This window comes from Phyllostomus hastatus, unplaced genomic scaffold (assembly GCF_019186645.2).
Source record: "Phyllostomus hastatus isolate PE091 unplaced genomic scaffold, TTU_PhHast_1.1 phas_contig_283, whole genome shotgun sequence".
NCBI classification, from domain to species: Eukaryota; Metazoa; Chordata; class Mammalia; order Chiroptera; family Phyllostomidae; genus Phyllostomus; species Phyllostomus hastatus.
Genome location: NW_025333833.1, coordinates 17,226,149 through 17,240,309, shown reverse-complemented (window position 1 = coordinate 17,240,309; position 14,161 = coordinate 17,226,149). Strand labels below are relative to the sequence as shown.

General features: G+C 41.5%; 1 protein-coding gene across 2 annotated transcripts in view; it reads right to left on the bottom strand.

The window, feature by feature from the left end:
* The window catches only part of KCNH1 (potassium voltage-gated channel subfamily H member 1), a 318,994-nt gene that overhangs the window by 226,669 nt on the left and 78,164 nt on the right, over positions 1-14,161 (bottom strand). The window contains exon 6 of one of the 2 annotated variants that reach the window (XM_045838602.1): positions 11,110-11,583. In XM_045838602.1, the coding sequence (XP_045694558.1) occupies positions 11,110-11,583 (474 nt within the window). The remainder of the gene's footprint in view (positions 1-11,109; positions 11,584-14,161) is intronic. The other variant, XM_045838604.1, reaches the window with a different exon arrangement.

The window sequence follows — 14,161 nt, the reverse complement described above, 5'->3', positions numbered from 1 at the left end:
TAACAATTCTTCCCAGGCCAAGTATCTCTGTGAGGTTAGTAATCGATTTTTAGATCATTTCCTGGGCTAACAACAACAATAATAGTAGCAGTACAAGTTATTAAGTGCTAGCACTGTTTCAGGCGCTGCACTGGTCTACATACTTTACCTAATTTAATCCCCACAACACCTGGCAATACTGCCCTCATTGAAGATAAGAACACCCAGGTTTAGAGATAATGGAAGTGTCCAAGGTACACGGCTAGGAAGACACAGGGGCAAACAGACCATTGGCTACCATATTTTCCATGTACAATGAGCACTCAGATTTGGGACCCAGATTTTTGTCCCAAACTTTCAGGAAAGAAAACTTAATTTTTAATTCAATTTAATGCAATTTATTTATATATTTATTTATTTATATTTAGATACTTTTTTTACTTTCAGGAAAAGAAAACTTTCAGGAAAAAAACTTTTAATTTTTAATGCAATTTATTTATTTATTTATATTTAGATACTTTTTTATGAAGCAATTTTAGCATTTACTTTTGAACATATTATGATCCAAGAAATTCTATGTAACAAATAATTATAAAACCCAGGAACAGATATAAGGTATTTCAGGTACTACCCATGTAAAATGCACATCCTTATTTTTCCCTCAAAACCTTGGGCAAAAGTGTGTATTATACATGGCACAACAAAGGTGTTTCATCATCAGACTGGGCTCAAAACCCTCGGCCTGAAGAAATGATATTTCTGTAAAAGTCCCCAAAGCACTGAACACAGAGCTCTCTTTCTGGTGCTGTCCAGTCGACAAGCAGTGAATGAATGGAGCTGACGCAGTATGCTGCTGCCATACCCCTTCCCAAGGAGCACAGCACACGCTCATAGTTACTACCTCATCTGTCCTAGTAAAGCATTTAAAAGGACATTATTCGTAAGGCCCCATTCTTTCCTCTAAGCATTGCCATGCTGGTAAGTGCTTTTTCTATTCAAACAAAATCTTTTTATTTTTATACATCCATTTCAAAGAAATCTAGTTATATAACAATGTAAATAAAAAAGGAAGTGTCCTCTATTGATTTCTACTATTTTCTCTTTTTTTCTTTATGTTTCTCCTTACTGAGGTTTCATCTGTGTTTCCTACAAAGCCCCAAATGGATCTCATGATCTGTTTTCAACACATCAAAATCGACACTCACTACTTGCACTACTTTCGTGGGTCCATTTTTGAACCATCGGTCCACGGGACCGTTACGTCATCTCTTGCATTGCCATCCTCGTGAGGCAGGCCACACTTTTGGGAACTCCGGGCGAAGCTCTCACCCAACACAGCACCTAACAGTGGACACTCCTCTCTGGTCACCGAAGTTTACATGCAATCGGCCCCCCATGGCTACTCCCGGAGTTATAACTATTGGAAACTCACACTATTTGATTTAGGTTACTTTGCTTAATATGAAAACAGATAACAAATAACAAGGAGCAAAACAAATCAAGGTGTTGTCCGTGGGAGAGACAATACCTGTCAGGGACTTTTCTTGATCATCTCATATCACTCTACTAGGGGGTTCTCATTCACCCTAAAGGAATTTCCAATATGTGGGCAGTGACACTCGTGTAGTAAACTAATAAACACCATCCTTGCTCTCAAAAACTTTCCATATATTAAGAAAGTGGCAGCACACAGAGAAAAACTACTTCTTAAAGGAAGACAGACTTCAGTTCTTACAAAACCAACACTTTGGAATACACTTCAGGAATCTTCAAACCCTATTATGTCTTATCCACAGAGCACATGTAGGAATATATCTACACTAATTCCCTGAGAAGTTTTAATTCTCAAAACCCTTTAGTATAGCTGCCAAATTATTTGGACTACCTTTTCTATATATTGTGGTCATAGCAAGCTGTTGCTGGTGTGGGCTGGGTTATTCCAACACAAGTTACAATCTTATATAAGGTAAATTGAGCCTATTAGTGTATGGTGAACTCAAGGTTAAGTAAATCATCATCCAAACATTCAATAATTCTAGAATGTCAATTGAGAAGACAAGGTTTGTTCTATCACTCACTAGCTATGTGGTTTCCAGCAACAGCAACAACCTCTCTGTGCCTTGGATTCCATCAACAGTCTGAAGGTAATACATATAAAAATGTGTATTTAGAGGGGGTTTGTGAGATTCAAAAATGAAAATAAGCAGAATAGAACACTGCATGGATATTAAGCAATTACCTTAGTATTGGGGAAGAAAATCTCTTCTAAAGTACTAAGGGAAAAAATCTCTTCCAAACTCTAAAAGGCAATAAAATAATTTAAAGCAAATTTTAATTAACTCAAAATACAGACTTGCCAACATTCCCCTGTAAGCATACCAGGTATCTGCTCGTGAACATCTGGTAGCAATCACACCCATGAATTGTTCAGCATTTTACTTAAAATAAAAACATACTTTCTGCAGCCTTCATTTTTTCCTTACTATCCTGAATTTGATTCACTCTTTTATTGCTTTCCTCATTCTGCCAACGTGTGAATGCCTACTATGCACAGTAACTGCTAAGTGCCACGTATCACAAAGGAACAAGACACAATCCCTTTTCTCCAGTCAAATTGGGTATGAATATAATTCATCATGTAATAAGAGTACACCACTATAGCACAAATATATTTTGGTTTGTGTGTGCATAGAATATTGTCATAATGCACAAAAGGAAGTGACCACATTTGCCTGGAAGAGTCTTCATGAAGAAGGTGCCATCTCTCTAGGGTCTTAAAGGATGGGGCTCTTTCCAAGTTCTCACTGGGAAAAGCACAAGGTTCAACAAGAGGGAGAAGAAACCCATAGCGCAAAGTCAACGGATCTGGCTAGCACACACACATCATCCAAACCACTTACAGGCAATATGGGGCTGGGGATAGTCTAAACTCTTACTTTTTACAATCAAATCTCTTCACACTTGGGCTTCTCCCTAACATTTCTTTTTTAAAAAAATTTAATCTTCATTGTATTTTTCCCATTACCATCCAGTCCCCTTATACTCTCATCTCCCCAAGAATCACCACGCTGTTGTCCATGTCCATGAGTCCTTTTTCCTGCTTGCTCAATCCCTCCACCCTCTAACCTATTATTCCCCCTGCCCCCCGCCTGTCATCCTGCTCTCCATTTATGAGTTAGCAGATGCTACTAGATACATAGCATCCTGGTTGAAAGTGTATTCTAGACTCAAACAAGCCTTATTAACATCCTACTCAAAGATTACCAGCAGTGCTACCTTGGGCAAATGACCAGCCTCTCTGAGCCTCAATGTCTTCATATGTAAAATGGGATGAAGGTATGCCAAATTCATAAGATTCCTGTGAAAGTTCAAAAAATAAGATGTGTAAAATATTTAGCATTTATTAAACACTTATGAAGTCCTCAAAAAATATTTGTTATTGGGGCCCTGGCTGACGTAGCTCAGTGGATTGAGCGCGGGCTGCAAACCCAAGTGTCGCAGGTTCGGTTCCCAGTCAGGGTACATGCCTGGGTTGCAGGCCATGACCCCCAGCAACTGCACATTGATGTTTCTCTCTCTCTCTCTTTCTCCCTTCCTTCCCTCTCTAAAAAATAAATAAAATCTTTAAAAAAATATTTGTTATTATAACCAAGACTGCTAATTGTCTGTCCAATATTTATTTCCCTTTCTTTCTTACCAGGTGCTTTCTAGGGGAGGGGAGGGCAGGAGAGGGGAGATGGAAGAAAAGAAAAAGAAAGTATCTTAAAAGCAGCCAAAGGAAAAGAAGACAGAACTTCTACAATGAAACAATTAGACCAAGAGCTGAACTTCTACAGTGAAACAATTAGACCAAGAGCGCGCGCACACACACACAGGCACAATAATAGAAGTCAGATGATTAGGGAAAAATAAATTCAAATAACCAAAAGAAAATAATTTCCAATCTAGAATTCAATATCCTGTGCAAACATCTTTCCAGAATTAAAGCAAAATAAAGATATTTGCAGAAAGACAAAACTCAAGAGAATTTGTCTCTGATAAACTGCAGTGAGTACTAAAGTGTGCTCTCCTGGCAGAAGGAAGAACTTTCCAAATGGAAGCCAGGAGACTGGAAAGGCTGAGGAACAAGAAAAGAAATAACAGACATAAATTAGTGCTGGCTACATACAACAACAATGAAAAAATACAAATAGAATAAACAAGGATTTAAGGTGTTCTAAAAGCCTTGCAACATCTGAGAAGATGCACGGGTACTAATTTATAACAGAATTAGAAAAACACATGTTGTATTTTGCAGAGCACCCACTGAAAGAATAGAAAAGAAAAACAGAAAGTTAATGTAAGGGGGTTGGAATAATACAAACTTATCAATCCCCAAAATGCAGTATACTCTGGTTTCTCGTCAGATAGCATAAATCTTTCACCTTTTACCCAAAGAATGTAGGAAGTGAGAGAAAAGAAAAACAAAGAACAGGTGGGACGAAAAGGAACCAATAGCAAGATGTCAGGAACCAGGAGTGAGAACAGGGACCGCACCACTACACATCCTACAGACGTTAAAGGATAAAGGGATATTATTTATTAACAACCGTACATTAATAACTTTAAAATTTTAAATGCAACAGCAAAATTCTTAGGAAAATGTGGTTTATAAAAACTGACTCCAGAAGTAAAAGAAAATTTGAATGGGTCTTTGATTGTAAAAATCATTAAATCCGTAAGTTGAAAAGCTCCCCAAAAGAGAAAAGCCCAGGCCCGGATTGCCTCACTGTTAAATTCTACCAAATATTTAAGGAAGAAATAAAACTAGTGTTAAAACTCATTACAAAACTACATTAATTAACACAATGTGATATTGGTGTAGGAATAGACAAATAAATCAATGAAAAGAACTGACTCTAGAAAAAGGCCCGTGCCTACATAGGCACTTGACACGTGGAAGACTGGACTGCAGGCAATTGAAGAAACGAAGGTATTCTCAAATGAGTGGCCTTAGGTCGACCAGATAACCACGCCCACATGGACAAAATATTGAACTTGGTCTTCATCTTATTCCATACATAATAATCAGTTCCAAGTGGAGTGTAGATCTAAGTGTAAACAAAAAAAACGTATGGAATATAATATAGAAAAATACCTTCATTAAACTGGGAGTATGAAATTTAAAAAAGACACAAAATAAAAAGATAGATAAATTGCTCTAATAAAATTAAGAGTTACAGTAGAAAAATATTTACAGCACATAAATAATGCACAGAGGGCTCATAGCCAGACAAGCTAGAAAACTTCCCGAGTAAATTTTGTTAAATGGAAAAAGACTAAGCAGGCACTTCACAAAAGAAAAAAGGAATGACCACCCCCCCCCCAAAAAATGTATAAAAACTTGCAAACCTCTTTAGGCATTAGAAAAATACAAATCAAAACTACCGTGAGAAACAACTATAAACTCATTAGATTAGCTAGAGTTTAACAAACTGAAAATGCTAATGTTAACAGGAACTCAAAGCAGGAGAATTCTCATACGTTCCAACCACTTAGGACAACCACTTTGGGCAACTATTCGGCAGTATTTACTAAATAATACCTGTAACACCTAATGACCCCAACATTCTGCTCTTTCCAACAGAAATGACTATACTAAGAGTTTGCAAAATATTCATTAAATAAAAACATAAGATAAATGAACACCAGCAGTAGATCAAGGTAATAAATTGAAGCACATTCATACAATAAGTTACCTGCAATGATGAGAGAACTACTGATACAGTCAAACACATATATGGATCTCTTCAAAGTAGTGCTGGACAAAATAAGGCAACATAAAGGGATACAGTATTGTTCCATTTCTTGTCTGTAAGCAAGGGCAATGGCTACTTCGGGGCAGGGGAAGGGAAAGGTTATGGCGGGAGAGGAGAAATTCCTCAGGGGTTGGTCATGTTCTGTTTCTTAACTTAGATGGTGGCCGTGTAGCTGTTTGCCTTGGAAGGATTCACTGAGAAGCCTATTTCTGTTTTGAGCACTTTTATGCATATGTTACACTGCACAATTTAAAAAATGATCAGGAATGTGACACAGATTTATCTGTAAAGATATTCTCTATGGCACTATTATAATTTTAAAAGTCGTTTAAAAAGGAAATTATACAAACACAAAATTAATATGTCTTTACAATGGACTATCATTTAAATTCATGTTTTAAAGGAATATTGAATGCCATGAAACTTATTGTTTAGACAATAAAGTGGGTTACTTTATATACAGTACACTATATACAGTACAATCCCATTTTAATAAAATACATGTAAACTATATATGCACACATTCCAAGAAAAAAAATTGGAAACGATATGTAGCAGGTCCTCAAATAACATCATTTTGTTCAATATCATTTCATAATAACATCGATGAGATGCCACAGGAGCTCAGCTCTTGTTTGTATCCATAGCCTGTGGTACAATCGTTTTTTATGCATCATTTCACTTTTAGACATCACGTCATAGAACCCATGGAAAATGTTAAGTGAGGACTTACTCTATGCCAAAATAAGATGAATTATAGGCAATCTTTATTCCTTCCTCGGTATTTTCTAAATTCTTAGGAAAAACGGAAGGGAAAAAATTGTTTTGTGAAATTCTTAGTGAAAAACGGAAGGGAAAAAATTCTTTTTCTAAAGATTCAGAGGCTCTCAAATTTACCCATTAGTCTGGCTTCACTGGGGAGCACATCCTTGAAGCCAAATATTTTCCCTCTGAAAACTGCAGCACTCTTCCGTGGGCGCCAACATGTGGCCTCCAGAGTGAAACATCACGTGACAGTATAGGAGGAAATCAGAAGACGTCTGCACAGCTCGGGCACGGACTGCCGATTAGAGCCAGATCAGGGACCCCCCTATCGCCCTTTGAGAGTTTCCCTGGAATTAAGAGAGTCACTAACCAGTGACTAGACAATGTTTCACTAACATTTGTCTTACTTCACAAATAAAGATTTAACCGCAGAAAGTTTCCCCCAGCCCCACAGACAATGCCTTGAGTGTCGTTTTTCCAGGTCTCCTGTGATCCTTTTCCTTTCCCCACCCGTCAGGGTTCTACCCCTCTGTTAACACCTTCCTAAACAGGCTTTTTATTGTTTTTTTTTTTAATTTCCCAGAAAGTCTTCTATGATCCACCTAATGCCTGTATGCTCTGAAGTCTTCTGGTATTGCAGGGATCCTGCATAACGGGACTCCTTTGTCCAGCACTGTGGTCAGTGCTGGTTACCTTTTCATCAGCATACACCTCCGTCCTATTCTACAGTAAGGGGAGCATCCCCTGTGTGAATGGGCTTTTGGAAAGTGTCAGCTCTGTCACCAGGACTAACTGGTGGTGCTGCTGTCCGAGGTTACAAAGCCAAGGAGAGAAGACAGTTCTTGGCCCCCAGCCCCAGGGCATCAGAGTTGTGACTCAGGAGACAGTGTGATTGGTTCCATTTTCCTGTTTGCGCTCCCACACGCCAATGGCGATAAGCAATATGACTTCCATAGGAGAAGGATATATTTGTGAGTAATAATCCATCTTTAATTCATAAAGCACACCCAGCCAATAATCCACAAAGCGCCAAAATAATCCTCACTTGGCTTCTGCTTCGGCATACCCATTCCAAGCTTTAGTTCACCCAGTTTCCAGACCTTTTGTCCTCTACCCAGTTTAAATAATATGCAAACGTATTCCCAAACAGCCTCCAACCAGATTATTACCAACAGACTGGGGAATGACGCACATGTAGGCCATCTACATAAGAGAAACAAGTCGAGCCAAAAGGGATCATTTGTATGGCTTAAATCATGGAGATGGGCTATATCCACGGGGCTGAATTCACAATTGCTGGCTTCAGCAATGTGGGCGGGTTTAATCTTTGAACTTCACGATCCCTCCACCCCGACACCCACCCCCACACCCCAATCACACACACACACACAGATGGCAGAGCCACCACACCCCATCCCCCACTTCTTTGGTGGTCTCCACTGGGACACAACCTCACTGGCATACTTAAGAGGACACCAGAGAGAATGCAGCCCCATGTATTTTTTATGAGAAATGAGACTCCGGACAAAGGACCTAGAGCAGAGGAAGCTGCCATCTTAGATCTACTGACTCCACAACAGAGCATGGTGAGAAAATAGCGTGTGGTGAATGTGAATCCACCCAGCCATTAATCAGAATTCTCCAGCGAGGGGATTTTCCCGAGGCCTAATCCAGGCTCGACAGGTGGGGCGCTCTTCAATACCTCTCCAACCCCTAAGCCCCACCAGCTTTTCATGACCACTATTTGTCCCTTTTGACAAAAAGGCCTGCGCCTGGAAAACTGCGCCTGAAGATACTTGGCGAGTATCTTCAGCTGCCCATGTCATCACTAATATAGTTGCTTTGGGGAAAACGCAGCTGCCCACTTCCCCATACCCAGGGCCCAAGTTCCCTCCACAACACCCAAGCCGAGGGGAGAGCTTGCCCTCTTTGATCAAATCTGCCACTTTTAAGAATAGAGAAGAGTCAGAAAAGGACTCATTATTACCATGAGCGTTTGCTGTGCCATTGTAAGTGAGTCGTATTCCCCCTGGGTGTGCTTCCTTGTTTGTGAGTTCAGAGGGCTGAAACTAGATGACCTCTGTGGTCCCACTGTGGGCTCCCTCGTAGGTCCACTTATCATAACCTGCTAAGTGCTCCCATATCATCCCAACTTCTTCCCACCCCACCACAGGTAGGGGTCAGTGCCCTGGGTCTCTCATTTTTACAATCAGTCTGGAGGTGAGACTAGTGCAGGTGAGACTTTAGAACTCACCAGACTTTGCAGCTGATGGGGAACTCAAATAACCGCCGAAATGCCATGCCTCAAGGCAGGTGAGGTAGTGTTATCCCCAAGGTGCAGACAGGAAAACTGTAATCCAGAAAGGCTGCATGACGTGCACAAGGCTCCCAGCTGTCCTAACAGGTGGTACACCAAGGGTACTCAGCTTCCTCACGATGATCTTCCCCAACACCACCACAATTGTTATGAAAAGACACTATTTCCGATGTGAGCCAAAGCTTTAAGATGAATTGCTAAATACAGAATCAATTATTTGCAGAAGCAAACCTTAGCTATAGCCCCTTAATATTTATATTATTGTTCATGATCAAGAGATGGCAGTAAGAGCTTTGATGTTAAACCCTTTGACAACTAGAAAGCTACAGATAAATGATGTTTTTACTACCTACAAACTATTGCATGACTCTGGAAGTCAGAAGCCATGTCAGGGGTATTCACAATTAATGACAAAGAAGTTCCACCCCAACAAACACAGTGCCTGGGGAGCAGCTCTCTGCTCAGTCAACCTACAAGGTAATCTCGACACATTTACATATGTGTTTATAGCTCTGCCAGTGTTTAATAAGAACCCGTGGAAGCTGAAGAACTGTTCTATTTATCTGTAACGCCATTGCTGTAAGTAGCAAAAAGTTTAATTTAATAACTCAAGTGGTTTTTTAAAGTTAAATTTCATCTCCCGTATGCGTGTATAAGAAGCTCTTTAAGGTTGAGATAATTCATTTGAATTATCTAAGCCAAAATGATCATATTTTCCTCACTAACGTACAATTTTCTAGAAGTGTGTTCACAGAGAAAAATAATATTCCCAACATGTACTAAAATTCACATTTAAGAATCCCCAAATTCACTTTAGGGGTGATTTTGCTCTTGTAAATGATCAGTCTCGACTCATTTAATCCTCCTACAAAATCCACACAAGCCACGGGAGAATCATTCCTTGGGATTTTAAAGTGTATTAAAACACACCGCGCAGATGAAAGCGGGGCTTGTTCTGAGTCCAGAGCATCTGAATACCAGCTCCTCTGCCCTGGAAGGAGAAGTGGTGGGTAGCGGGGTTCCCCCAGAGGAGGCAGCTCCAGTCCTTGCCCCCTGCCGCACTGGTCTGGAGGCAGAGAAGCGTCATGTGTCACTGGCAAGACACGGAGTCCCTGGCCAGGCCCTGTTATCCTGGCAGGGAGCTGACTGTTCCTTCCAACTGTCCCAAGACTGATCCCACTAGCCATTTAACCCTTGGAGCATCTCTTGCCTGACTTAGCCTCCAGATGGCATCCTGAATTACCCATCCAGTTATCATCCCAACCAGATCAACACCTCCGGGACCCTCTGTAACCTCAGGCAATGGGGGTCCACTGCTGCCTGAGTCTGAATATTTGCCAGAAAAACTGCCTTATCTTAAGCCATCTAGAATGTCAACCAAGGAGCAGGGAAAAGGAAGAACCATTCCCATAGGACACAAACTAGATAAGAATCTGACATTTTCCTTTGCAATGACTTGACATCCTTGCTTTCTCAAAGGAAAAAATCACTTTAACCAGCCCAGCAGCCCCTTCCTGCTACAACATGTTCCAGGTGCCCATTCGCTGACTATTTAAGCATGCCCTGACTCTAATGCACTTACAGGGCATTTATCTTCTTTTAATTCCTTCCACTGCCCGCAGGACTAACGATCCAGAGCAGTGTAATCCAGTAACAACACTACTGCTCTAAGCCACAGGCTGACTACCTCAGCAATTGTGGGCAAAGGACAGTATGGACAACTCAGTTTAGCAAAGAAACAACTCATTCTTTTTCAACATTTACCCACCCCCCACAAGAATAAGTAAATAAATAAGCAAGCAAACTCAGGGGGAAATAGCATCCTTGTTGCTAGGGGTTAATTAAAATGAAACAGCCAAAGGTCAGCAACAGAAGATAGAAAAGTCTCCATCATTTGAATAATCCATAATAGGTAGACATTCCACAAATGCATAGAAAGTGAAAGATTCAGCAATGCAGTGGCAATGCATGCCTGTTTCTGCAGCCCCACCACCCTTGAGCCAGTGGCATGCGCTCCCCGTTGGGGAAGAGGGAAGCCTTTGGTCTCTTCCAAACCATTCACTGACATGCAGAACCTCTGAACCTCCAAAGGCAAGAACAGTGGGCGAAGATATCTAGCAAGCATGCTCCCTCTGTTCCGAACATCAGTCATGCTAGTTCCCGCCTCCATCAATTACTCTTCTGTTGACCACCCACATTTAATTCAGCGTTAAAAACATGACAACAAGGTCTGAGATTTGAGGAATGTACCTGACTCTCTCTCCCCTCCAGGGGTGGTGGAATCTCATCAGCAAAACCAATCTTCCCTGGATCACCCATAAAGGCACTAACCTCATCCACGTTCTCAAAGGCGTTGATGACATCATATGGCAAACAGGACAGAAGGTCAATCACAAACCACGTCTTCAGGTAGTTCATGCGGATGAGTTTGGGGTCGGAAATCACCTCCCCAGCTGGTCCGACAAAGGTGGTGTGAAAATTCAGCACAATGTCCACCAAAAAGATGACGTCCACGATGCTGTCCACTACCAGCCAGGCCACATTGTTCTGCCTGGTTTTAAAGGAGACGTTGTAAGGGACCAAGATGGCTGTGTAGAAGGTCAAGATCAAGATGATCCAATCCCACGTGGTTTTAAAAACACAGTAATGTAAGATGATGTGAGGGGGGGTCTTTGGTGCCTCTTGCTTGTACTGGGGGAGGATGTCCGAGCCCAGCTGCAGGACCTGTACAGGAAAACATGGCCAAGAGAGAACTAAGTTAGGGGTTAACGGCAAGCATCTGTCACTGACAAATCATCATGATGCCCGAGATGGATCATTAGGTGCAAGAACAGGTACTGGAGAAGTATGGGAGAGGAGAGGTGAACATTATATTAAATCACAATAAAACAATCACATACTATGATGTGGCTTATTATGTACCAAGCACTATACTTCATATACATTTATTATCTCAATTCTAAATACAACTTCATTTTATTAGCCAGTTATTACTCTATGTGACAAGTAAGAAACTGAGGCTCAAGAGAATTAAGTAACTTAACAAATATTTATTGTTCTGTGCCAGCAACTTTTCTAGACACTGGACACACAGTCACGAAGGAAACAGCACGATTCCTGCTCTTGGGAAGCTCGGTCTAGTAGACAAATTAAGATAATTTCAAATTGTGTTAAGAGCTAAATAAGAAGTAGCATGAGACACACAGTGATTTGATAGAATGTGACTTCAGGATTAGGGGAGGGAGAGTGTTTGAACTAAAATCTGAATAACAACAAGGAACCAGCCATTCAAACTTGTATGGGAAAATTATCCTAGCCAGAGAGCATAACTGGCATAATGAATCCAGGGTAGGACAAGCTTGATATCTGCAGTGGAAGAAGGAAGTCCGGTGTGACAGAAGCACACTAAATGAGGGAAGAAAGGATGCTAAATGAGTCCAGAGGGGAAGCGGAAACCAAACCATGCGTGACCCAGGGGGCCTGGAGAGATGCTGGATCTGATTCTCAGTACGTCTGAGTGTAACTGGAGGGCTTTAAGCAAGGGAATAATTTGATGCATATTTATAAAAGATCACCCTGGCTGCTGCATAGGTAATGAATTGAGGCAGAGGATTAGAGGGTAGGACAGAATCCGGAAACCTATTATAACACCCTGAGAAGAAGATGAGGTGATGGAGAAAAGCAGTCCAATTTTGGATATATTTTTGAAGTAAACCAACTGAATTTGCTGATGGCTAAAAATGAAGAAAATAGAGCAATGACTGGCACCCACTACTTTAATCCAACCCCCCATCCCAGCAATGGTAATTGGCCCAGAGTAGGCCATACAGGACTATTTTTAAGTGAATAAATGAACTTCAAGGTCATGCAGCGAAGCAAAATGGAACCAGGATTCCAAATTAGGTCCTGCTGGATTAAAAACACATGCTGTTCCACATCAAAGTTACATTTCCCCAAACAACAGGTTTTTAATGAAGCAAATTCAGTGAAGGAAGAAGTTTAGAGAAGCCTGGTTCTAAAAGAGGATCACAAATGGGTTTCACTTCAACAGTCAAAGGCAAAACGCCATGTCTCAGAGACCAGGCCAAGCCGGAGGGGACCCCGGCCCGGCCCGGCCCAGCCCAGCCCAGCCCAGCCCAGCCCAGGCCAGCCCAGCCCAGGCCAGCCCAGCGGCTCTCCTGTGCCCACTTATAGACTCCTACACGTCTTTAGATGAAACTTCCTCCTGTGTCGTGGACACTCGTTTTTTTCCTCCTGAGGTTAAAGACCCATTAGTGAATACAAAATAATCTGAATGTCTCTGCTCCCACTATAGTTGGTGCCAGGCCTTAATAGGTGACCAAGCCCTGGCCGGTGTGGCTCAGCTGGTTGGAGTGTCATCTCACAGACTGAAGGGTCTCGGATTCCATTCTAGTCAGGGCGAATGCCTGGGCTGTGCGTTCATCCCCATAGCAGCACATGCAAGTGGCAACCGATGTCTGACATCGATGTTTCTCTCCCCTCTCTCCTTCCCTTCCTCTCTCTCTCAAATCAATAAGCATGTCCTCAGGTGAGGACTGAAAACCTGACAAAACAAAAAGCTAGAAATCCAGAGTATCCAGTGTGCATCTTTGGGTGTGGGGATTTTTTTTATCTCTCCCACCAATGCACAGAGCTCTTCTAGAATTTGGGATTTTAATTTCTCTCCCCATGAAAAGAACTTATACAAGAGTGATTAATGAAGCTTGGGCCCTGAGACCTCAGGCGGGAAAAGGGATTGACCTGTAAGAGTAAAGCAAATAAAATTAAATGAGTGGGACTTCCGCTTCTGGAAAGACAAGAGTAGACAAACTTCTCCTTAATCCTCCATTTAAGAACAACTAAAAGCTCTGGACATTGTATATAAAACAAATGTAACAAGACTCTGAAAGGTACAGGAAAGAGAGCAAACTAACTAGGAATGATACAGTGGTGAGTCCACCGGTTTTCTTTCTACCTCATATATTCTCAGACTTGGAGGTGCAGAAACCAACAACGTGGAAACACCAATAGATGCAGACAAAAAGAAAGTGCCAATAAAAGTTCACTCTAGCAAGTGGACTAGGAAAGGGGCAGTCTCAAAAGGTAGAAAACTTCTAGACAATAACCACTCTACTAGAGCCAAATGCCACACACAAAACATTGTGGCCTGACTCCCACCCTGGCCAGCAAAGGCTACTAGGAAGCCTAGATTTCCCCCTTCCTGAGGCTGTAATGAAGCCCCCAACCCTGTTCTCCTCCCCACCCAGGGCACTCACAGAGAAGGTCCAGTAGGGAGCCTGCA